At 40.6% G+C, this 26,369-nt stretch overlaps 2 protein-coding genes across 2 annotated transcripts; one reads left to right on the top strand and one right to left on the bottom strand.

The window, feature by feature from the left end:
* The first annotated feature begins 395 nt into the window (after positions 1-395).
* On the top strand, positions 396-4,511 carry cep57l1 (centrosomal protein 57, like 1). The gene is made up of 11 exons (XM_080047448.1): positions 396-551; positions 1,364-1,535; positions 1,633-1,791; positions 1,916-2,037; positions 2,164-2,277; positions 2,382-2,459; positions 2,707-2,796; positions 2,889-2,963; positions 3,071-3,321; positions 3,659-3,803; positions 4,023-4,511. The coding sequence occupies exons 1-11, from the start codon at positions 531-533 to the stop codon at positions 4,227-4,229; spliced, it is 1,434 nt and encodes a 477-aa protein (XP_079903574.1). The 5' UTR covers positions 396-530; the 3' UTR covers positions 4,230-4,511.
* Positions 4,512-10,287: 5,776 nt separating this feature from the next.
* cd164 (CD164 molecule, sialomucin) lies at positions 10,288-25,163 on the bottom strand. The gene is made up of 6 exons (XM_080048361.1): positions 24,947-25,163; positions 24,266-24,340; positions 18,372-18,452; positions 12,274-12,363; positions 11,507-11,584; positions 10,288-11,368 (listed from the first exon to the last, which is right to left on the bottom strand). The coding sequence occupies exons 1-6, from the start codon at positions 25,014-25,016 to the stop codon at positions 11,196-11,198; spliced, it is 567 nt and encodes a 188-aa protein (XP_079904487.1). The 5' UTR covers positions 25,017-25,163; the 3' UTR covers positions 10,288-11,195.
* Positions 25,164-26,369: the final 1,206 nt, after the last annotated feature.

Raw genomic sequence — 26,369 nt, 5'->3', positions numbered from 1 at the left:
TGCATGTTCTGTTGTAGGCTACACGTGTGTGGGCTATTTCTGGACTGTATGGGTGTGAATAAAGCAATAGGCTACATCAAAATGTAAAAGTTGAATTTCCCCAGTGTTGGACAAATTTAGAATTGTTCTTCTGTAAAAGGTAGGCTTATTGAAAAGTCCTAGGCTATGTTTAACTTGTTGAGAGAAACCTTAGGCTATATGGTTGAAACCTGCAACATTGACATCATTTGTCAAATCCCTGATCGGATGTATGTAGGTAGGCTACTGATCTTAAAACATAGCCTATTGAAAACTCTTATATTGGGGAGGTGGAAGAGGAAAGGCGGAACCACAGCGATGAGGTCGGCAAAGAGGAGGGAAATTCAAAAACTGCGGACCGTCAGACTCAGATGGAGAGCAGAGCCGCTCGGAAACAGTTTGCCAGCCCACACTAAAACAACTTTCTTCTTACACTAGGGGTCTAAGGATATAAGAAATACACACACACACACGTATCGTTTGGAAACGTGCATCTTCTCCGGTGTCGCAGAATGGAAACTCATTACAACCAGGTAACGTCCGTTAGCCGTGAGTGTGGCTAACACGTTAGCTTCTGCTTTGTTTACTTTTGCTAAGTTGGTTCTCGCTCATTATCTGAAGGAGCTCTTTATTTTGTATGGTTTTGTTAACGTCTGTGTAGCTTTACTCACGCAACGACGGCTGTAAACGTTAGTCTATTGCTTCATGATGAGGAAATACATTATCATCAAACATTTCATTGTAAGTATTTGTAAATAAATGGGCTCTTGGGAGCTTAACGACGGGATTGTTTGGTAAACTGCCCTCTAGTTGCAGACGGCTGCAGCTGCCAAAACAATTTATTGGTTAGCGATAGTAGATAGTTTGGTATTTTACTAACAGCAGTCCTGATCAGCCAGCTAAACATGACGTGTTTTTTGTTTTATATTGGAAATTGAAATCTTTCGTATGTTGATATATTGGACTGTTACTCAAAACAGACCAATACAAAACAATCATTTAGACTTAACAATTGTTTATACTGAACATAATTACATGGTTACTTCCTACAGATCCTTAAAAAGTCTTAAAAGGCATTGGAGTAGATTACTTTTTCACTGGACAAAAGATGACTTTTTATTCAGAATTGTCCTTTAATCGAGGTAATCTATGTTGTTTTCTCCACAGTTTTGGTTATCGTAAAATTGGTCTTTAATGTCAGATAGAGTGATACAAGTGGCATTAAAATAGTTATATTAGTATATTAAAAAGTCTCACTTGCCTTGATCTGTAGGAACCCTAAAAATATATTTGCAAAGTTTTTCCAGTTTCTGAAGCAATGTTCTTCTCTCCTTCTTGTCTGCAGATTTTAGACTCACCCTCCCAAAACAGTTACATTGGGAGCTATTACCAGCCCCCAGACAGGGTCATACCAATAACAAGACCGCTGGAGCTCCCCGCACACTCATCCACCAGCATGGACCCACGGATGAGCCGCCCCCGGTTGTCTCAGACCAAACCTTATATGGACAGCAAAGGTATGGAACTGCCGTCGTCTCCCCTTTCCTCCCATGCTTTTGTTTCTCTTATTGCCACCATATTCGTATCATTCTTCTTCTTCAATCCTCCCTGCAGCTGTTGTTGATGCACTGAAGACCCTCCAGCAGAAGATCAGGAAGTTGGAGCTGGAGAGGAAGCAAGCAGAGAGTCACCAACAGGTCCCTGCAGCGTCTTCCACGGTGCCCAGCCAACCAGCAGCCAGCTTTCCTGAGGCGTCTAAGATTGGCAGGAAGGGTATGTGATGGAGGGCAGGGAAAAAACGCCACTGCTATTTACGAAGAGATTCTGAAAAATCATCTGTTTTTAGATGTTGTTGATGTATTTTTAATATAGTTGTGTCTGTGTTTATGTTTAACAGATCCGGACTCGAATGTGCAGTCTGCTGAGGATCGTTGTAACGTCCTCGAGAAGCAGCTGGACTACATGCGGAAGATGGTTGAAAATGCTAAGCAGGAGAGGCATGCACTAATGGAGAATCAGGTCATTAAAAATGAAAACAAAACTCATTTTCCAATATCCTTGCCTCTTTCATCATATATGTTTTTATGACTGCCAGGCTTGGATGAATTGTAAGTGCACTTACTAACTGCCATTCAACCTCCCCAGGCTTCGCTGCAGAATGAGCGACCGAGCTGCTCAAACAGCCACCCTCAGCGGGAGAAGTTGGAAAAACTTGAATCCGAGTGTCTCAATTTGAGTAGGACCCAAACTTTGGCAGAGGTACCTCCCGTTCTTTCCCCCCCCCCTAATGGATCAGTTCAAGCACTAATCATCACCAGCTAAACGATCAGATAATTATTTCAATGCCATTTCTGCCTCTTCAGAGGAAGCTTGCCATTCTGGAACAAAAACTACTGGAGGAAGAGCATGAGCGTAAACTTGTGCAGGAGACCGCAGACAAGGTCAGTCAAAAAACTCTTCCTTCGTTGAACACAAGATTACACACTTCATTCTTGTTACCCCAACATTTAACAATGAAGGCAGAAAGAAATTAGTATTTTTTTTTATATTCTTTTTTTTTTATTATATTTGTTTACTTAAACCTTTTATTAAAGGACATTTAGGCCTCTACTTAATGTGTTAATAAACTTCCTGTCCAATAATGAGCTTTTCCAGACTTTAACCCTACTATTGCTGTCATGTCCACAGCTACAGAGGGAGTTGGACATCAACCTCCGATTGTCTTCACCAGCTACTGAAGAGTTAAAGCCAAAGAAGAAAACAAAAAAGACCATCAAAGTACTTTTCTTACTGATAAACAAAGCTAATTAACTGCCAGTATACTGTGTATTGTTGAGACAAATAGTATTAACAGATGTCTTCTTCCTCAGAAAACCTCCAGACAGAATGGGCTGTCATCACCGAGCGGCTTGAGGCCCAAAAACATGCCCTTTGTTGCAGGAACGGTAAGTCAGCTCTGATGCTATGCGCAACCATGCATTGTTAATTTTTTTGGTTCCTTTTTGATTGATTTTGTTTACCCCCCCATTCCCCACTCCCCACTCACTCACAGTCGACCAGCCCAAGCCATTCCGTCCACGCCAACGTACAGAGTATACTTCACATGATGAAGCACCACCAGCCCCAGCTGTGTGAACGAGTGAGCTCTCTGCACAAGTTTGGCTGTGGAGATAAGAAAAGCCTCCATAGTCACTTTCCTCCATCTTCCACCACCTTTCACACGCCCATACAATCAGATCAGCCATTGGGCTCGCTGTCCGACCTGCTCTTGGCTCTGCAGGACGAGCTCGGGCAAATGAGCTTGTGAGTAAGCCTTTTCTTACTTACTTACTTACTTACTTACTTACTTACTTACTTACTTACTTACTCACTCACTCACTCACTCACTCACTCACTCACTCACTCACTCACTCACTCACTCACTCACTCACTCACTCACTCACTCACTCACTCACTCACTCACTCACTCACTCACTCACTCACTCACTCACTCACTCACTCACTCACTCACTCACTCACTCACTCACTCACTCACTCACTCACTCACTCATTTATTCATTCATTCATTCATTCATTCATTCATTCATTCATGTATTTATTTTACACATTTGAAAATCTGTGCCTGTGTTTATTTTGACAGTGAGCATCAGGAGCTGTTGGGTCGGATAGATGCAACCCAACATCACGAGCAGAAGCAAGATCTGGAGAAAGAGTTGAAGAGGTTGTTGGACAGGGTGGAGGAAAAGGGGGCTCAGATCATGAAGCTCCGCAAACACCAGCAGACGGTACTTGGGATTGTCATTCCTTACACAATCCATGCGTTTGTGGTCAATGCACAACCTCTAACCTCCATTAAGAAACTTTGTAGATGTGTAAAAGTGTCCCAGACGCAACAGACATTTAAGCAAGCCCACATCGTCTGTTTGTTGTGTCGGCTGATCTCTTTAACTGAATGCGTAGATAGTGTGTGTGTTTAATGTTCTCTGTCTTCGCCTCCTGCACAGGTGCATAAATTGACCCAGAGCCAGCCATGCACAAAGGAACACATGGGCAAGAAGTTGAGTGGGATTAAGCCACCTGTTCCATCTCCTGTTAAGGCTAAGCAGAAAGGAAAGAAAGGTGGGATCACACTCGACAACCTGCAGCTTCTCAGAGAGACCCAGAAGTTCAAAAACAGCCTCAAACAAGACGACATCTCCTGGGAAACATGAGGTTCTGTGTGCGGGTTTTGATACTACAGCTGGTTGAACAAGACACTTCAAACGACCTTTGGGACATTTTTTATTGTAACTAATTATCAGAGGACTTGATAAAATCATCAAATCTATGGGCGATTGACTTTAATTTAATCTTGCACATTCAGTGTCCTTCATAGGTAGAGGGTGTATAGTTTATGTACCACTATTGGTGGAACATAAACTATTTTTATCTATCATTTGAAATGAAGCTGGAGTAATCCATTTTAAATGTCTTATTTTTTTTAATAAAGTTTATTCTCAGTTCATGTTGGAAATCCATTTTTACTTGTGCCAACACAAATGTTTTTCTCCAATTCTGCACCATGGTTTTGCCTTGACACTCAGAAGCCACTAGGTGGCAGCGCTCATCCTATGTCTACAGTACAAATGTGGAGGCTTTTACTTGTACACAACATGCAGTTGCATGTAGTACAATGATAAGATGGAATTGTATAATGTTGCATGCAGCAAAAAGCTTCTTCTGTCTAGAGCAGTCAGAAGAGAGGTACCAAACGCTTTGTGAACTCTGTCCCTGCAGCCGGCTGGACAGCTGAGTAAATGCAGGCCTGACCACAGGACAAACGGATGTGATATAAATTGTGCTATATAAATAAACTTGCCTTGCCTTGGTTTGTCTATTGCTGTGCAAGGGTGAGAGGTACTGCTTTTTTGACACACATGCCATTTCATAAAGCCAAAACAGCTCAATTCTTTCAAATTCAACTATTAAAGCTATTACTATTACTCATCTTAATTGTTGGCCTGGACGAACGACCGGACACATTTTTGCAGTGTGACCGATGCTTATCAGTGTTTCCCCTAGAATTTTTTTTAGGCCCGGTGGTAAAAGCTGATAAAGAGTATGTCTGCCGCGTGCGTACCAAATGTCTAGTAGAAGTTGACAAAAACAAACAGTATTATGGATGAGCCTTTTTATGACAGCCCACTAAAAATGACGGCATAGGGTTATGCTTTTACATTCGGTACATTTGGTGTTTCCCACAGAATTTCAAAGAGATTGTTGGGGAGACTGGACCTTCTAGGGCAGGGGTTCTCAAAGTGGGGTCCCTGAACCATCGCTAGGGGGTCCGCTAATCAGGGGCCTATCAACAATTATTTAATTTTTTTGACTGGCTCAGTAATATCTCCTAATGTAACATGAACTGGAAATGTCTCTAATATTGTCTATATCTTTCCATTTCGCATTGTATAGAGGGAAGTATGCACAAACTAAAACCTCAATTGCGCTGCAAAAAACTATTAACCTTAAATTAGGACAGGCCTCCCTCATCCTTGCTTAAATTCAGTGTTTTATATTTTACTCTTGGCCTCTTAACAGCCCATACAAATCTGGATATCCATTTGTCGCAGGTTTTAAACTGTTTCTAAAATTATATTTGGAATAGATTGAAATACATATAACAATCTTGGCAAATGGCAACACATTCATTTTAATAACCTCAATTTGTGTGCCAAAGTCCAGTGAGAAGGTCTGGTCTATAATATGTAATGTGCGCCTAATGTTATCTTGAGTCTGACGACCCTTGATAAACCCTGTCTGATCTTCATCAATAAGTTCTGGCATGAAGTGTTCTATCCTTTTAGAAATAATTGAAGTAAATAATTTGTAATCAACATTAAGAATGGAAATCAACTAATTCCTTCTTGGTGATGAAGGCAAGGCAAGGCAAGGCAAGTTTATTTATATAGCACAATTCAGACACAAGGCCACTCAAAGTGCTTTACAGGGGCAAGATTAGAATACATAAAACACATTATAAAACATTTAAAAGCGATTAAAAGAAGCAAATAAAAATAAAAACATGAAAACTGGATTTAATAAAAGAAGCAAATAAAATGAAAATTGCAGGTTAAAATGGAAACAAAAAAGTCTAAATGTGACGTCATGAAGTTAATTTTTCATTTTGTGCTTCCCCTATACAGGGTAAATCCAGTGAGTTAAGAAAGTCCTTTAATTTGTCATGCTCTTGCTTGGACAAATGTGTTTCTTGTAAATAAATTAAGAGATCACTGTATGTAGGAGGGTAGATATGAGGCATTTTCTTATGGGCATGTGAATGGATTGCCCACAAACAGCTACCAGGCCCATCATCTTAGGAAGATAAAGACATGTCTACATGTGTAACATTTAAGACAAGGACAACATTTTCCTACAGTCGAGATGACATGGAGAACAATTGAAAAGTTTCAACATCCACAGTCAGACGTTTGTGTAAACTGGTTACTCAGAAGTTGTCTGATAATAGGATTTTCTGCAACTAGCACATACTAAGTGCAGGGTTGTGGATTGTTTTTAGTGGACACATGAAGGAGAAAGTGTGGTCTGGTCGTCCCAAAAAAAACAGTCCCTCTGAAAAACTCTCTGGTACTGGGAAACCGTGCCAGCTGGGGACTCTGGGGCACTGGAAGAAGAATAACAGTTGGCTTAGCACAATGATGCAATGTACGCAAACACACCTCGTTCAAGAATGTTGTCAATTGGAGGGGCATTGATTCTTGAGTGTGCACGCACACATCCAGTAACATTTCCTTTCCAGCTTACAGTTTTTGCAAAGGTAAGCAGAATCTTGGTGTGTGTGTGTGTGTGTGTGTGTGTGTGTGTGTGACATCCAGGTTGTTTTGAATAGATTGGGTGGTTTTCTGGTTTTGGCTGTCATTGACACTCCGATATAACAGACAGTAAATAAATGATGTGTGTCATCAATGCAAATGAATAAGTACCTGCATGTAGATCGTTGTTATACACAAAGTGTGCTACATGTGACGTGCACAGTAATTAGCATCACTAAGCTAGGTGGGCACCAGCTCAAGTGTTGTCTACTCTTTATTTCTTAAACTTTATTGTATACAGGATGTTAATGTAGGCATATCTACACTTCAGGAAAAGCTGTGGAGAGGCACTAGGGACATCAAAAAACAACTCTATAACATCAGGTAAAGAAGCGGGTCCCAACCTTTTTGGGGCTTGTGACCCCTTACAATGGAACCATTACTACATGTGATCCCTCATCACAGGTTTAGGTTATGATGTGCATGAGTTGTAAGCAGTTCCCTCTAGGATTTTTCCGTTTGAGGCCCAAAGATGTGAAAGGAGGCTATTTAGCAGAAAAAATAAACATTAAAGTAACTCAAATGTAGATCTGTTTATTTCCTCTTAAACAAGATAACTTGTTGACTTTTCATTAGCTTCACACACACACACACACACACACACACACACACACAGGCCAAGATAAAGCAAAGCCTGAACTTGATATCCCTTTGTTGTCCCAGCAACCAACCGGCCATTCAATTGCAACCATGGTAATAAAGACCTGGCTGCCTGTGATTTGTCATATAAATGAACAGCTCGAGGAAAGTTGACACTGTTATCAAATGAGGGGTGAGTACACTTTGATTTAACAATATTCAAACTTTATTGGTTTTACATCATGAAACTAAAAGGCAACACTAGAAAAACAAGGCACAAAATAAAAAGGTTTGAGAGAAAAAGAGAAAAGAAAAAAACATTTCATTAGGCATTGTGGCACCTGCTAGTGTCGACATATGGCTGTGTGAAACTAGTTGTGTGTCCAAGTAAAGTGGCAGCAAAACAAAATAAACATCGTACCTACAAGACTGACGGTCTCGACTACAGAAAAGGTCAAACATGGCACTACAGTGTGTGCACATAGAAATAAAGCCACACTGCAAAAAGGAGGGAATTGAAAAAAGCTTTTTAACTCGTTGCTCTTGTATTTGAACACAGCAAGGCTGAAAACTGATAGGAGTACCCACCACGACCAAGCACATTTTTTAATTTTGAACCTAAAATCCTACTGGACTGAAAAAGTCACTCAAATGCAACAATGGAAAACTGAACTGGACTTCTAGTCAACACGTGACATATTCGCAATTGAAGGAGATATTGCAGTAAAAGAACACTAGAGGTCTGTGGCTGTGGTTACAACATTATATTTATCACAGGGAGATGGTGATAAGATGTGCAAGCTACAACCAGGCTTCATCTTGTCGACAACAATGCCACTTGTTAGCTGGTTCTAGCCATTTCAACAGCATTCAAAACACCCAGAATTCTATGTATTGTGTGATTGGTCAAAATGTTGGCACTTAAATGCTACCAAAAATCCCAGCCATTAAGAAATACACGAATCTATAACAAACAAACTTTTCCAACAGAAGTAGCCTGGAAATTGCCTGGCACAGCTTGTCCCTAGCAAATGCTTGGCGGGGTTTGATGAGCATGACAAAACAGACAGAAAAAAAAAATATCTCCACAGGAAGGTGTTGAGTCCCATTGATATTCAATAAACTTTATATAAACTACTGCTATATGTGGATATTAACTGAATTAAGGCACTTTTCCTTAAGAGGTGCACGGACTAAGTTAGTAACTCGAAATTTGGGGGCTAATGCTCTCCACATGCAGAGGATGGACAAATGGGTGCAGCCAAGGCAAAACTCTGTAGCCCACTGGCCGTAGTTGGGTCTTTGGTCTGTAGCCTAATGCCACCAGGTGACCAGGTTAAAAGACGCTTTGATGGTGAGCAGCAAAAAAACATGTTCTCCTAAATAATGAAAGGCAAAAACCAAGAAGGAGGAAGAAAAGAAAAAGCACTTTCTTACAAGGTGGTTATTCATCCATCATCTAGTCTAGTTCATATTCAAGAGTATTTAAACAAGCAGAAGTTTTTTTTTTTCTTTTCGTTGTTTTGGCTGAACCATGAAAACATTTACAAAGACAAAAGTTACAAAACAAAGCTCGTCAGTGCAATGCTCAATTTCCATGCCAAAACTGAGGACTTTTTGGCTTAAAGCACACCGTTTCAAGGCATTCTTTCAACTAGCATACGGGGCGGTTCACAGATAACTCGAGTGGTTTTTCAAGTGTGTCTAAATCCTTAGAGCATAAGCAAAAGGGAGAGGGAGAGGGCGGGGAATCACAGTTAGCAGCAAGCTAATTAGAGAACTCGATATGAGCTCTAGCACGGCCACTTTGTAGTTGTTGCACTTCTGCACTTCCTTCACAATCCTCTCATTAAGACGGCTAAGGGAGAAATCACAAACCCGCACTCAAACAGCCCCAACATTTTAACCTCAATGAACTCTCTCCAATACTCAAGTTTTTAAATCAAGTCCAATGTTTCTGCCTATATTTAAAAAAAAAAAAAAAAAAAAAAAAAAAAAAGGTAAAATCCCACATTTACAGCACTAAACTGTGGTCCGAAATCTTTCTCCCAGCTCATTGTTCATATTCTATAACTCGACACAATTTACAGCTGAGCTATGACACATAATGGTGGGAGGAAATTTGGAAACAGTATTGAACGCTGCAAAAGTGAGAGAGCACCTTTAAAAGTATTCATTCATACAAAAAGGTCACCAGTGAGAAGACCATAGGTTTCATGCACTGAATATAGTCCTCTGCTTTACAGGGGGGAAAAAAAACAACTTGAATTCTGACTGGCCAAGGCCCTCGAGTGACAACTACTCTACTGTTTTCTACAACAATAAAAAGGCTCTTCAGTCCAGCTGGGATACTACAATTCTCTCCAATATCAGCACCGCGATACCGTTTCTGTCTTAGAAACATAAACTAATGATAACACTCAGGCCTCGACCAGAAGAAAGAAATTTTTTTTTGTAATAATCCTCTTCAATTTCTCTCTTATCAAGTCGAACCGGACATTAAAGGCACTTCACTGCTATCACTGTCCACAATCGAGAAGGTGCATGCCATTTACTTTATCTCCCCATCCTCCTTGTCATACATTATTAAAATAAATGAATTATTCATATTTTCTGAGATATTCTACAATCATTCATTTTGACCTGCAGGGCCCCCCCTTTTTTTGACAGCTCAACGTAAAAAAAAAAAAAACCACACGACTGGGTACGTTTGGACGTCGGTAAAGATCAGAAATAACAGCTGGGAGGTTAATAGATGGGAAATTAAATCAATACATGTTTTATTGCATTGAACTGCTCTACTGGCAGTTTTTTGTTGAAATTTTTCAGTATTGGGTGAAAGATTTCCCCCGGGGGGGTGGGGGGGGGTCAACGGCAGAAAACGCACAGCACTGCTTAACACCAAAGGAAAACACCCCAAATAAGACCAAAGCGATCGCTATTTTTTTTTTTTCTTTCTTTTTTTTTGCCCGACATCAGATGATTGGGTACTGCTTCCCCCCCCCCTCCCCCCATACTGAAAGTAACCCCACCACTTTTATGTCATCTAATCACATATACATGATACAGCTGCATGGGGCAGAGGAAACCTGCTTGACCACGATTCGACAGGCTAAAAAGAAATACTGAATCATCGCAGTCGTCACATTCTAAGAATAGCTGTGAACTCAAACAGTGTTTCCAAAACCTGCTAAAATGCTAGCAGTTTACAGCTGTGCTAAGCCCAGGCATCAACAGGAAAGCTACTTTGTGTACATGAGTAATTCACTAACCCCTCATGAAGGATCATGAGGACAGGGTGCTGTGAATAACACAAACACCCTCAATTCGTTGGAAAATGTTATTTTCGAAGAATGAATAATGGCATGATGGAGGTGGGAGTAGCTAAGAGATGATCTAATGAGTGTACTCAAGGCTTCAATGCCACATCACTGGATCTCTGTTTAGTTTTATGAGTTAGTGCGATGTGATTTATTATCACTCGTACAGTCCCGCGTGGGTGCCTAAATACAGACTAAAAATGGCAGCACTAATGCAGGCCTATCACCATAAATGGCACAAGCATCAAATAATCTAGAAAACCTGCTTGAAAACACTGTTTGAGTCCCAATTGATGGCTGGGTGCCGGCTAGGGGTGGGTGGGGGGGGGGGGGGGGGACACATCTTCTCTGGAAGGTTTCAAGTTGTTGGGGACGGGTCGAGTGATGTGGATCCTAAAGTGCGGCCACTTCAAAGGGTGTGGTAGTTGCGGTCCTTGGACTTGCAGAATTTGTAGAGGAAGAAGATCACAGCCTGCAGGCCCAGGACCAGCACTATTCCGCCGATGAAGCTGGCCGCATCAAATGTGTTCTTGTGAGGGTCCGGAGAGGGGGTGATTGCTGTGGTACTTGTGTTGGTTGCAGCTATGAAAGAAAAAAAAAAAAAAAAAAAAGGCAGAGCAGGGGAAAACGGAGAGAAGTTATACTCGATTAGGTAAGTCACACAGGACAGATTTTAGAAAACACTTTTGCTCCGTCACAAGATCAGACTCGACCACTTACATGTAGTAGGAGATGCAGCCGTAGAGGTGCTGATGTTACTACTGGTGGTGGGGGCAACCGTGGTAATAGTTACATTGTCTGTAATAGGGGGACATTAAAAACACATTTATTATCCTACACTGAGAGGTTGTCAGTTGAAATCTTTTACATTGAAGCATCAAAATGTTGGGTTTGCCTTTAACAGTAACCTACCACAGCTCCAATAAGATGTTAAGAGAGTGAACAGTACACACGGAGGCAGTCAACAGCGACACTAAACTAAAATGAACTCTGGATTTCATTGCTCGCTTTCCCTGTGAATCCCTCGTGCATGCTAAGTCAATTAGTACGCAGTACGGGAATGGCGGACTCTGCCACTAAAAATCTACTAGATACAGAGGGAACTATATAAGTTAACGCAACGAATGGCTATAGTTGAATGAAAGAAGAAGAAAAAATACGATTTTTGAATGGATGTTTAGATTTTATGGAATCCTTAAAGCTATAGTGTGTAACTTTTACATATAAATGAATGGCCGTAACTGTCAAGCTACTGCCAAATGAGTTAACATTAAGTCAATTAAGGCCTATCAGCTCCACAAAACTTTCTCTGTATATCTCAGTATGGCAGCGTTTGCAAACTGTTGTTGTCGTCCGCTGACATTGACAGTATAGCTTTAAAGATTATAACGTTAAGAGATCACAATAGAACTGTTAATAGGAAGGCTTATACAATCACATACTTGACAACAAAGGCTAAAGCATGGAGTAGCAGAGGGACTGGTTACCTGTGGTGGTGTTAGGGGCGGACGTGACAACAGTGGTAGGGGAGGCTGTGGTGGTGGGAGGGGGAGTGGGAGGGGCAGTGGCTACAGCAGCTGGACAGGGGATCCAACATCAAGACAGGGTTGAAACAGGGAAGGGGGGAAAAGACACCAAGCAAACAACAAGGTTACACAACGCTACCAGGCATAAGCACTCTTTGGCAGGTAAAAAAGTATATTAAATACGTTTTCTACAAAACAAAGAAGACAGATAAGAATAATGCACAGACCCAATCTCAGTTCAAATGCATTTCGACACAAAGAAAAGCAGTAGAAAAACCCTGTTTCTTTGTGTACATTTATGGAGTCGACTGCTTTTATAGTCACTGTTTGTCAGCTTTTATTTATTCTGTTTTATACCTTTCTTTTTTTTTTTTTTTTGTAATTCAAGTTTTTTTATTTAAATTTTCGCTTTGGTGCATGACAGTACAAGGTTACACATTCAGAGACATTTGTTATTACAGTACAATTAAAGTCTTTGCCATTATAAAGAATAGAAACACAAATAAATATTTGTATCTGTAAAATCAGGAGATAACAAGAGCAGCTCTAGGGGCACAATCATATCGGAGTGACTAGAATGGTTATCCATACAACATTCAGGAGCATCATTACATTCCATCAACTTTGTTCACGTTACAGGTTTATCGGTCAGTGTGATATAAGTCCAGAAACTCTCCCATGCTGGTGCTTTATCCTTGTTTATAGTATTCAGCTTATTAAGCATATGTTCATATGAGGCTGTTTTTATCATGGCGTTAGCCCATTCTTTAAATCCTGGAGTTGTAACTGTTTTCCAATGTTTAAGAATCGTCCTTGCAGCCACTGTAATGCCAACCATGATGACAGAAAAATCTTTACTTGACATGTTATGTAGTTGACTTCTGTCACCTAACAGGCAAAGTCTAGGAGATACTGGTAGCTTTCTTGCGGCCCATTTGCCTAAGTACTCCAAAACAAATCTCCAAAAGGGCTGAATACATGGGCATTGCCAAATACAGTGTAATAAAGTACCTGCTTCTTTCTGACATTTCCAACATAAATTGTTATTCATTACTCCCATTCTATATAGTCTTAGTGGTGTAAAGTAGTACCTGTGTATAATTTTATATTGGGTAAATTTCCCTTTGGCTTCCCTTATGTACTTTCCATTGTCAGATATAATTTTCCACCATGTATTGTCCTCCATTATACATCCTAAATCTTTCTCCCATATTGCTTTTAGGTTATGACAGTCAAAGCTAAGCAATTGGTTGGTTTTCCTATAAAATATAGAAGCTCGTTTGCACTCCCCAGGTAGTTTGAAGTAATCCATGATGTGGTTCCCATCTCTGTACTGAATCTTGGAGGTAACACAGCTCCTGATTTGAAGATACTTCCAAAAATGGTCTTTTCCCTTTAGCTTATATTTTCTCAATAAGTCTGAGTATGACATAAACACATCATCTTCAAATAGATCAGCAATGTTACATATACCACTACTAAGCCACTTCTTCCAAAATACCGATGTCTTTCCAATTTTAATCATGGAGTTATACCATAAGGAGGAGTAGGATTGCTTACAATGTGACAATTTAAACATTTTATGTATTTTAGTCCATATCTCTTTAGAGTGTGCCATGATAGGATTGGGTAAATTAAGCGAACACTGGGATAGTCTATCAATAGGTGAAAAAGGGAGTGCCAACTTATTTTCAATAGCAACCCATTCTAATGTATTATCTTTATTCCAGTGTCTGGTTATTTTGGCCATTTCGAAAGAGATGTAATATAATCTTGGGTCTGGCAATCCCAGTCCTCCTTTATCTCTAGGTGAACACATTTTGCTAAGCTTAATTCTGGGTCTTTTCCCTTCCCATAAAAAGTCTTTAATGATTGTATCGTATCGTTTGAAAATCTGAGGGGATGTAGTTACTGGTACCATCATTAGAGTATAATTGAATTGTGGTGAAATCACCATTTTTATAACATTAACTTTACCCCATAATGTCAGATTAATTTTCCCCCATTTATCCAGACTAGCTTTAATTTTTTGTAGTACTGGTTCAAAGTTTAATGCCGGAATTTCTTCAATATCCTGGCTTAGTTTTATTCCCAAATATTTCATCCCTTTTGGTACCCATTTAAACCCAAAGTTTGTCATTAAGTTTGGATTGAGTAATCCCGTAATAGGCATGGATTCCGACTTTGACCAATTAATCTTGTACCCTGATAATTTGGAATATGTTTTTATTGTGTCCATTAAGTGGGGCGTCGAATTCAGTGGGTCTTTCACCAGCATAAAAATATCATCCGCGTACAATAACAATTTGTGCTCTTTCCCGCCTCCATCCACCCCTTTAATATTTGCATTGGCTCTAATAGAAATAGCTAGCGGCTCCAATACAATATTAAACAATAATGGGGATAGAGAGCAACCCTGACGAGTTCCTCTGGTAAGGTTGAATAGTGGTGATATTATCCCGTTAGTTATCACAGCTGCCTTCGGGCTTTTATACAAGGTTTTGATCCAACTAATAAATGTTTGTCCGAATCCAAAATGTGATAGAGCTGCAAACAAGAATTCCCATTGAACCCGGTCGAATGCCTTCTCAGCATCAAGAGAGAGACCAACGACCGGGTCATTTCCTGTCCTGTTGGACCATATCAGGTGTAATAGTCTTCTCATGTTGTCCGTGGACGACCTATTCTTCATAAATCCCACTTGGTCAGGGTGTATGATGCTAGGTAATGCACTTTCCAGACGTAAGGCCAAGATCTTAGTTAAAATTTTACAATCAAGGTTTATCAAACTCAGAGGTCTATAATTAGCAGGGTCTGTTGGATCTCTGTCTTTTTTAGGTATAACGGATATCAAGGCGTCGTAAAATGTTGGAGGGAGAGAACCTAAAGTGAAAGCTTCATTATATACCTCTTTTAATATTGGGGCAAAGATATCAATATATTGCTTATAATACTCGACCGGAAAACCATCCATGCCTGGAGATTTACCTGCTTTCATGCATGAAACAGCCTTCCTAATTTCATTCTCTGATATGGGGCTATCCAGCCCTTCAATCTGATCAGTTGACAGTTTAGGCATATTTAAGTTATTAAAGAAGTCTGTCAATTCGTCCTGTTGGGGATTAATGTCCGAAGTGTATAATTCTTTATAAAACTGTTGTAAAACTTCATTTATTTCCTTTGTTGAGGAGACTATACTATTGCCTCTTTTAATAGCTGGTATCACATTATATGAGTCTTGTTTCTTTAGTTGCCTGGCCAGTAATTTGCCTGTTTTCTCTCCTCCTTCATAGAACGTTGTCCCAAGCCTGAATAAAGCATATTCCACTTTTTTATTGTAGATTTCCTGCAGCTGGAACTTGAGCTTACATATATCTTGATATAACGTATCCGAAAATTGTTTTGATAGTTCCATTTCCTGATTTTTGATCGCAATTTCCAATTCCTTTATCTTTTTTATATTCTCTTTTTTCTTTTTAGAAGAATGTGCAATCATTTTCCCTCTAACATAAGCCTTAGATGCTTCCCATTCCATTGCTCTTGTATTAGTGCTGCCAGCATTAATTTCGAAAAAAGATTTAATATCCTCCTTCAACAGTTGTTTAAAGTTCTCATCCTGTAGTAACGACGTGTTCATACGCCATCTACCTTTTCTCTCTTGATCAGTATTTATATCAATGCCAAGCTCTACTGGCGCATGATCAGAGAGGGCCATTGCATTTATGTTACACTTCACAACATGTTTTATAATGGTGTTTGAAATCAAAAACATATCGATCCTAGAGTAAGATTTTTGGCAGTGTGAATAAAAAGTATATTCCCTTTCAGTAGGATTTGTTAATCGCCATATATCGACCAGGCCAACATCCTCGTTTATCATATGTATTGCAGCTCTATCCTTAGGCATTACAGGGGCACTAAATTTGCTTCTATCTACGCAGGCATCTAAGACTTGGTTAAAGTCTCCTGCCAATATTATTTGACCCTCCATCTCCCCCAGTGTCTTATTCACATTGTGAAAAAAGTGTGGATCACCTTTATTTGGTGCGTAAATATTGCACAGTATCATTTTAGACCCATTAACCAGTGCTTGTATACACACCATTCTGCCTTCTTTATCCTTGATCTCTTTAAGTAAAATAAAACTTAAATTTTTGTTTATCAATATAATTACTCCATTCTGCTTACTAGAAATGGAGCTATGAAAAATCTGTCCAACCCAGCTCCGTTTTAGTTTCAGTGCTTCTTCTCCTTTAAAGTGTGTTTCCTGAAGGAAAGCAATGTCTGTCTTATTATGCTTCAGATAAGTCAATACCTTCCCTCTCTTAACGGGATTCCCACAACCATTTATATTCCAGCTAATGCATTGAACGTGTTGCCTAGACATATTTAAGTATGAGTAGTATATTGAAACTCAGTTGTAGGCCAGCAATAATTATGTCCCCCATGCTTCTTGCAGTTGCTATGTCTCATTTGGCTCATTTGTACTTTTATCTGTCATCACCAAGCGCAGCTTCAACAACATCTTATGTGTATCAATGTTAACCTTAACGTTTCTAAGAACATAAACATATAGAGAAAAAACCTTTAACTTAGGAGGGGCCCACCTAAAACCTGGGACCTCTGGCTTTTCTCCAGCCATAAAAGACAAAACAGAAAATAAACCTAAACTTTTTGGACCGTGGGGTATGTACACCTAACCAGTAGAGACTCACTCTCTGGCTTTGTTGCTCAGGCAGAACAATATCAAGCTCACTCACCCACCTCTTTGTCCACATTGTCCACTTTTAAATCAATCTCTTTTTTCTTTGTATTGTCCAAGACAGTCTTCCTTATGGGTCTTCAACGCGAGTGTTGAAGACTCAGCTCACGCATCTGTATTGCAGTTCGCCTTTATGAACTTCTCTGCTTCCTTGGCGGTTGTGAAACTCCGATTCTTCCCCTTCCACGTGAATCTCAGGGACGCTGGATGTGCCAGCGTGTATCTCACGTTGAGCCGTTGCAGCGATCTCTTCACGGATGTGAAAGTTTTTCTTTTCTCGGCAAGCTCCTGTGTCATGTCAGGAAACACGGACAGTCGCATGCCTTCCCATTCGATGCCCCGCTTTTCTCTGGCCGCTCTCACTACTTTATCCCTCGCCGACTGTCGCAGGAATCTGATCAGCGCTGGTCTGGGCGGTTGTCCGTCATTGGGCACGGGAGCGAGCGAGCGATGCGCTCTTTCGATTTCAAATTCACCGTCAACTTCAATCCCGAGTCCCTCGCCCAGAACTCTCTTAACACAACTCTCCATAGTGCCGTTTGTCCCGTAGGTTTCTTTAAGCCCCACCAGTCGCACATTATGTCTCTTACTGTGATTTTCAAGCACCTGCATACGGTTCCACATAGCGTCCATCCTTTTCTCATCGTGCTCTCGGTTGCTCACCAGCCGCTCGGCTGTGTCCTCCAGCTGGTGGATACGTCCCTCTGCTTCATCCAGCTTCTCCTGTATCCCGTTAACGGTGTTCTTCAGCTCAGAGGTTGTGTGCTTGATGGTTAAAATATCTCCTGCAATCCCTTGCAGCATGGTGCTCATTTTGACAATCTCGGCATAAAGATTATCCATGTTCGGTGTAGCTTGGTCGCTCTCCCTCTGTTGTGTTAAGCTAGCAGTTTCCATATCGTCATTCGGAGACGGACTATTCCTCGTCGACATGCGGCCCGTCGCCTGATCTTTAAAATATTTCGAAGTAGCCATTGGGGTTCGGGTGAACTCAGGGTTACTTTGGAAGCTGTTTTACAAAAATGAGTGGACTATGATATATGATATTTAAGTAAATATATTGGTGGGTTAGCGGAGCTCTTTCACTGCGCAGCCATCTTGCTTGACGTACCCACGTGACTCCTGTTTTATACCTTTCTAATGATATTATAGTCTGTCTGTCTGTCTGCCTGTCTGTCTGTCTGTCTGCCTGCCCTGCTTTACTGGAAATAGGTTCTGCTTTATTTTTCCTTGTTAAGCACTTTGTAACAGTGTTAAGGTTCTATACAAGTGAGTAAATGTATGCCGTTAGACTTACCTTGGCAAGTAGCATTGCTGCACCCCGTGTTGTTTCCAGCCGTAGCGTTGTGACAGCTCAAGAGTGGCTCGGCTGAAGCGGCTGAAAGAGACAAAAGATAGGAGTTAAATGCCTGACTCATGCTTTATATAAATGACGTTGAGCCAAGCACTCAAAGTAGGTAGCATGGTTGGCAAGGTCTCATGTAAGTGGAAGCAAACGCCATTAATTTTATTCATTTAAGTTCAATCCTAGGGCTGTTGCTTTTAGCTGGCGTCTGGGCTGGTTATGTAATAACGAGAAGAAGCCAAATAATCACAAACATTAAACATAAAAGGCCCACAGTCTTGATCTCCTCACTGTGAATTCATGTTTGAATACCAATGTTCACACATCAGCATGTCATGATCTGTAGTGAAGCAACATGACACACAGCGGACGGTTCTCTTATCACAGGAAGGTCAGAGCCGTTGTTCACCCAGGCCCACATCCTGCAGTAGGGAAGATTGCACTCTTTCTATCTTGCTGCCCCAATCATAACACTTCCTTATCTGAAGTTTTTAGTTTCTTCTTGTTTTTTTTGCTACACAGTATCTTGCAACGTAAGATCATGACAGTTTGTTTACAGCTCGCTGATAATAAACAAACAAAGCAAGTAGTGGAATGATGCTGCGTTCCAGACAAAGTCGCATGTAGAAAATTGTCAAGTTGTAATTTCCGATTTCCAACCCCAAAGAGTTCCAGCTGTACGGCGTTACAGCCAATTTGTGACGTCAGAAACGTGATTGTCCGCAACGTGAAGTAGATGGATTTGCTTCAAGTTCAACTCCCATTTTAAACGACGTTCCAGTCCGATTTTTCCGGTAGGAGGTCGGAAAATAAGGAAAAGTATTCAGTATTCAGATACATATTAAAACATGGAAAACAAAACAAAAAATCGAAATAAATGTATTTCCCTCTGAAATACAGTGAAGACAAAAGTACATATTATCATTCATTAAAAACGTAATATCGAGTAAACGTTGAGTAAATTTACTTTCCACTACTATTCAAGACTGCAGACATTTGGTTGTTTTGTAATAAAAAAAAATAAAAAAAAAGAGTATGTCCAGTCTGCTGATTCGTAGTCCGATCATTTAGTTGTATTCCCATTTATGTTAAAAATCGTATTACTAATTAACCACGACAGAAATGGACTTTGCCCCTGCCGTGGAGTCTTGCCAGTCCCAAATACTTGGCAAGATGCTGAGATATTACAAACGTGGCATAAATTATAAATGGTAATAGTTGTTGTTATTGATTTACCCCAATTTTTTTTTTAACTATTTACAGATCATATTGACCATAGCCAGGTTCAATTCATTATGTTTGTGATAGTTCCTGCAAGTTGTAGAGCTCAATACGCCTCTGTGTCACAGCATCAATGAGTCACGGCTGCCAGCACCTTGTGACTATAGATTCATGTCACACCCATTATATGTTATTCACTTCCTTCAAGCTAAACTGTCCACAGCTTATCTTTAACGCTTTAGCATGGAGATAGATCCAGATATGAACAGGAAATGATTCAATACATTTGGTCGTTTAAAACTTCTTTGTTGTAAAAGAACTAAAATAAGAAAAAAAGGCAATGTTTAGGAGCAAATAGTGGATATTGAATGTTTGTGAATGTTTCATAATAAACTTAATATGCGAGTATGATTATTCAATTGAAATCATTTAATCATCGTTAAAGAAATATAACCCCAAAATGAGTTGGGTCCTGCTTCTAACATGTGAGAAGTTGGTACTTTTCTTTATCATATAGGAATATAAATGAATTATCTTTGTTGGATTGGAAAAAAAAAACGAAAGCATCATCTTTTATAAATGGGGATTTTTCAATACTTTCAGTCATAAGATGATTGATAAGATGATCCAACAAGGGGCTTACTGGACACGGATACAGTATTGAGTAAACATTTACAGTATGCAAATATCCAGCAAGGCCTAAGTTTGTATTTCCCATAAAGCTGCAATAATGATTAAATGCAGCAAGTAACCTTTGACCTCATTTGCGTACATCTGTAACCATCAACCTGAATTACAGGAACATCGTAAAGGGAACTGTGTCCACTTTGAGTAGTGCACCTGGTACTGTAAAAGGCCATAATACACCCTCCCTGCATGCACTTCAATCTACAGCAACCAAACCAAATGACTCCCGCCAGATGGCTGCCCATAAATTACAGATGCACCGACTTCTAACAGTAAAGGCTGCAGCCATGATTTGTCAAAAGCATCTTCTGGCTTTCTCCAAATAGGGTAAAAAATGTGCTACAGGTTCCACAGCTCCCAGTACATTGCGATCACCGCATTAGGTTATGTATCCGTGTGAACTTATTATGAACATCCAAATGAGTGTCCTGTCATGATCATTATTATGTGAAGCCTATGACATAAAGTTTCTGTTGAGACTGTGTGTCACTTTATTAAAGCTGGGTGTTTGTAGTATTTGATCGCTATTCTGCCAGGTGTCCACCGACCGTATATTTTTAAACTCAGAAAGTGAAACCTCATACAGCTAGACTCTGACTGACTCACTGCCTTTCTAACGGTCACATAATTACATCAAAAAGGTAAAGTCTTGTGTCATCTGTATTATTTTTCACGTTGGTTGTGCGATCAATTCCAAACCATGTAGGAGGAGGGTATTTGTCACTCCCCACTAGGTCAGAGGGCTGCTATCTCACAGGCAGCTGTGAAAGTAGGACTGGTTCTCACTCCCGTTCTAAAGATGGTGACTTCATCGTCGTCGTCATCATTATCATCATCACCACCACCACGAGGTGCATACAGAGCTTGCTCCAGCCAGAGGAGTGGGTGAAAGCCTTAAGAGTCCATCTCACCACAGAAAAACAAACCTCTCAGTGAGAAGCACTCGACAAGCTTTTGTCACAGACTGCAATCTGTTTATTTTAGAGGCTCTGAGTCTGCAGAGCTTTGTGTGTACACGTGTAATAATGCTTTTCCACGTTTAAACACTAAAGCTGAAGGGACACGTGCTTCTGATGCAAAAAAATAAAAAAGGGGCCTGTTTACACAAAATCCCAAAACCAAAAGATAAATCTGGCAACAATGAAACTGTGGTAGGCGTTAGCCGGCTGCAGCGGTGTGGTTAAAATGCTTGGCTCTCCAGCGAAGCTCTCTTTAAAAACGGCCAAAGCAGATCTTTCTGGTTTTTGCTGGGTCAACATCAAATAGGTGATCCATTCTTTAATTTTGCGAAAGGATTAAGCTCTTGGCTTACTTGCGTGTGTGTGTGTGTGTGTGTGTGGTAAGTAGAGGTTGGGTTTCACCAACACTGTTTCACCTGCTTGTGTCCTGTGTAGTAGCAGGCTGGTGTGAGTTTATTTTTTTCCAGGTGTGTAGCAGCACTTAGGAGCTTCCTGAGAAGTCATGGGTAGCCAAGTATCCTGGAAACTTTAAGCAACAAGTCCTTAACATGTTTAAACTAACATCAGGTGACCAAGGGGAACAATAACTGCTAATCAAAACTTTTGTACTCTAAAAGACTGTAGATTAAAACTCCTGAAAGTGACTAAGGAGAGCAGATCTTAATCTATTTGTTTTCTAGTTTTATGTGTCAGGGGGCGGCGGGTTGTCATTTCCTCATGAGCATTGAGTGTAATTGTAATCCTTTACAGGTTTGGTTTCTCCCTTGGGACACAGCCATGTTTCCAAAAAAAGGTTCTTAACCCATTGATGACGGCTGCTGCGCGATGCCACATTGGCTCTCCTGCCTGATGCTGCGTCGCGCAGCATTATTACTTTATCTAATTTTCATGGCATTCCCAGCATAGAATGCGCTGTTATTGGTTCAAATACACATGAGGTGGGTTTTGTTGATTTTTTTAAGACCACGTGACCACCCGAAAGTTGTGTGGTTTGCCGAAAATCATGTCAATCAAAAAAATAAGAAATAAAAAAATAAAACAAAATAATAAAAAAAATACGCCAGCTGTGTCGGCGACAGAACAGTTAGTGGCGTTTGGTGCGCAGAATCAAGGTCTACTATAGACTACTGACGAAAATCACACAACACATTGCATCTATTTAGTAACAATATTTAATAATTTTCTAATTCATCTAATTTTGACGATTTTTAGAAAAATGTGTTGGTTTGTAAGCGCTAAGGGAGCATGTTTAAATAAAACCTGTGAACCTTAACTTTTAAATGTATTTTATTTCATGTTTCTATGTGCTACACAGGCTTAGATATTAAGGTTTTGGTAGACTTTACAATTCATACTATTTTTTCAGAAAACCCTCAGGCATTAAGGACATGCATCCTAGATTGCCATAGTCATCAATGGGTTAATTGTCTGTCTCACCTGTCCTGTTCAACCACTGATTACATCATTAAGTAATGTATGATCTTAGGGTAGTTCCACAGTCGGAGACAAAGCAGACAGAGGGTGTGGGATCACAACAGCTTCCCCAAGGAGACAGTCGCAGCAAATCATGTGCAATGTTGTCAAACAGGTCAACTCCCACGAGAGGTAGAGCACCTCTGCATGTCCACATCACACCAGGCAGGTTCTTCCAACTGAGATAAGTCAAACGAGATCGTGGGTGGGTGTGTTCTCGTCCCGTTCTGCTCCCCGAGGCGTTCCAGTTGAGGACAACAGGGCACATGAGAAATGTTTATTTTTCTCCTCTGTGCACACTCTGGCCGTTATATCCTCTCTGTCCTTCCGTTCCGCAGACGTGAGGATATTGCAGGCTTCCTGCCACACATCCCCCTAGCTTCCTCTCCCGTTCATCTTCTCCTCAAATCACTATGGACCAGTGAGACACTTGTACACACATATACTGAACTTTTTTTTTATAAACACATAATAAAAAAAGGGTTCATCTTTTGGCCAGTTAAGCCCTGTTGTAGTCTGCCTGCTCACAAGACAATAAGCCAGAAACAACTTTCAAGCCAACAAGTGGTCTATTGCACAATTTTATACACAAAATACAAATGTATCAACTGATTTCCTGACAATGACAACAACATGAAAACAACCAGCTCCTCTTTTGACCTCTGAAAGAAATGTGAACCCACAGGGGGAGCACACAGGGAACGGAAAGCCTTCAGTTGACTCAGGATGCTATCAGTCATGCACTTTTGTTATGACAACTCCTTTTTACTGAATGAGGCATATTTCTAAAATCACAAACAGCGGACTTCCAAATTAGGTTTGAAAAGTACCACTGCAGCACATTTCTCCACAGCGCTTCCGTGGTGCACAAATCACAGAGGTTTCTTATATTCAGAGCCCTCGTGCTTGTTCTAGACAACATATTTCCATTAACGTAATGAAATAACAGAACGGCGAAAAAAGTAACCGGAGGCCAAAATCAGAACGACACCTAAGAAAAACAACTAGCTTTTCCCTCCACAGCCTTCCTTATCCAACCTCATCAATCAATGAATTGCAGTGAGAAGGTTTTTGTGTTGACCAACAGTTATTATGATCCAGCTCGGGGCTTTAGGGCCAATTGGAATGACACAATCTAATGAGTTAGCTAGCATCATCCACTGCCATGCATTCCCTCCATACCCAGGAATTATGTTTTTAATCAGTTCAGCTGTCTGGGCCATTTAGGACACACACAAAGATAGACCTGTGCCTTTTGCTTGCTCCACAACCCTGTGCAACACACACACACACACACACACACACACACACACACACACACACACACACACACACACACACACACACACACACACACACACACACACACACACACACACACACACACACACACACACACACACACACACACACACACACACACACACACACACACACACACACACACACACACACACACACACACACACACACACACACACACACACACAGAGAACAGATACTTACATGTTGTACAATTAAGCCACTGGCAATCACTGGTGCCCTCACATACGTCACATGTTGTCAGAGAGAGGCAGCCATCTGCAAAGAAATCATGAATCAGTTGTTGCATAAATTAATAAACAAACACACTCTTCGTAAAAAACTTACAAAAAAAAATTCAGTTTTCCTTAAGCACAAGCAACACATCACAGTTTAATTCATTTGAATGTGACTCAACAGAGATGTAATGTGGGGCTGTTGCATAAGAAGCTGATCTGGTCCCTGGTTCCTGATCAACTGGATCCGGACAAAACAGGGTTACACCAGTCTGATTTCTGTTTCCCACAAGCCTCACACAATTCACATTACGAGACTATTCACAGTTTAAAAATCGAATCATTTCGGGTCACATAGCTTGCTAAAAGCGTGAGCAGGTCCTGGCAAGTTGAGTCCCACTGGCCAGCGTGGAAATAAACCTGACCAAGTTGCCAAAGGGGACATTTAGTACGTAGGCTATATTCTGTGTTACCGACAAGTCAAAATAATAATAAGAGCAAGGCGAGGGACAACTGTCAAACTAAATTGGTGAGGCGTGTAAGCTAATGTGTGAGCACAGATTGAGGCATAGACAGATCAACATGGGCTAAATGTCTTCTTGACCGAGCTAATAAGGAGGTGGCTAGCTGCTAGCTCGGCAAAACTTACCTGAGTCAGTAGCGGCAGACGCGCCGACCAGAGCCACAACTACAGCGAAAAACACAGCCCTCGAGTACATGACTGTGGACAACTTGTCGCTCTATCTGGTCACCGGAGAAATGAAGGGGGAAACTGCGTCTGACGGTAAATAAACAAGATGTCGAGACAGTGAGATTTCGGAGATTTCTCGGCTTCGTTCCCCCGTTGTTGCGTTTCTTCTTGTCTCTTCTGCGGCTGCTGCTGTTGCTCGCGAGCTCACCACTTCCTATTTGACAGGTCATGTGGCACTTTCTCACCAGGAGGGTGGGTAGGGAGCGAGGAGAGTGCGCGAGCTGCTGACACGTTACAAGAGGGCAACATATCCACCAAGATTGAACATTTTCTGTCGATTTTCGCACGTGTTTACTATTCAGAGGCTGAAACTATTGAACACTTTTTTTCTTAAATGTTCACACTTTTTCCTTTTTTTATATGCTCACGCACGTCAATATTTTGGCTGATAACAGTTGAATTGGGTACGTACCTTTAAACCTGCAGTGTGTAGAATTTTGTGTTTTATTTCCTAGCAGATTTTGTAGAAAGTAATTATAATATCCATAAGTACGTTTAATTTAGTGCATAATAGCTGATTATTTTTTTTCCTTAGAAAGGGTCTCATATGTCCATATTTCTGCATATTTTGGACCAAGGCCTAGTGCCGCCATCTTGAAAGTGTCATAGTTGGTATGTCATCAGGTGCATTGTTTAAAATGTAGAATTGTTCTTGTCCTTGAAGGCCACTGTAGATTCTGTTATTATTCGAAAGGGGTTGGGGTTTCCCAGGGAGCGTTGCTTTCTAGAATTTTCTAGAACTTTCTTGATGATGTCATATTACACACTGCACCCTTTCTTTATATGTCCATGACTGCACCTTGCATTCTAGAACTTTCTAGAACGTACTTGATGATGTCATATTACACACTGCACCTTTAAAGGTGCAGTGTGTGATATGACATCATCAAGAAAGTTCTAGAAAATTCTAGAAAGTTCTAGAATGCAACGCTCCCTTGGTTTACCCAACCCCTTTTGAATAATAACAGAAGCTACAGTGGCATTCAAGGACAAGAACAATTCTAAATTCTAAACAACGCACCTGATCACATTCCGACCATGACGCTTCCAACATGGCGGCGCCTATGCCTTGGTCCAAGGTATGGAGAAATATGGACATATATAAGACCCTTTCCAAGGGAAAAAAAATCTAAAAAAAATGTCAGCTATCATGCACTGAATTAAACGCACTTATGGATATTATAATTATTTTCTACAAAGTCTGCTAGGAAATAAAACCCAAAATTCTACACACTGCAGGTTTAAAGATGGATAACACGCCCCCAATTTACTTATGATGTAATGGAATTGGATGTAGACCAACTCTAGGCTATTTAATGGA

This window comes from Ammodytes marinus, assembly GCF_949987685.1.
Source record: "Ammodytes marinus genome assembly, chromosome: 19".
NCBI classification, from domain to species: domain Eukaryota; kingdom Metazoa; phylum Chordata; class Actinopteri; order Uranoscopiformes; family Ammodytidae; genus Ammodytes; species Ammodytes marinus.
The sequence above is the reverse complement of the archived record's forward strand: the minus strand, read 5'-3'. Positions and strand labels throughout refer to the sequence as shown.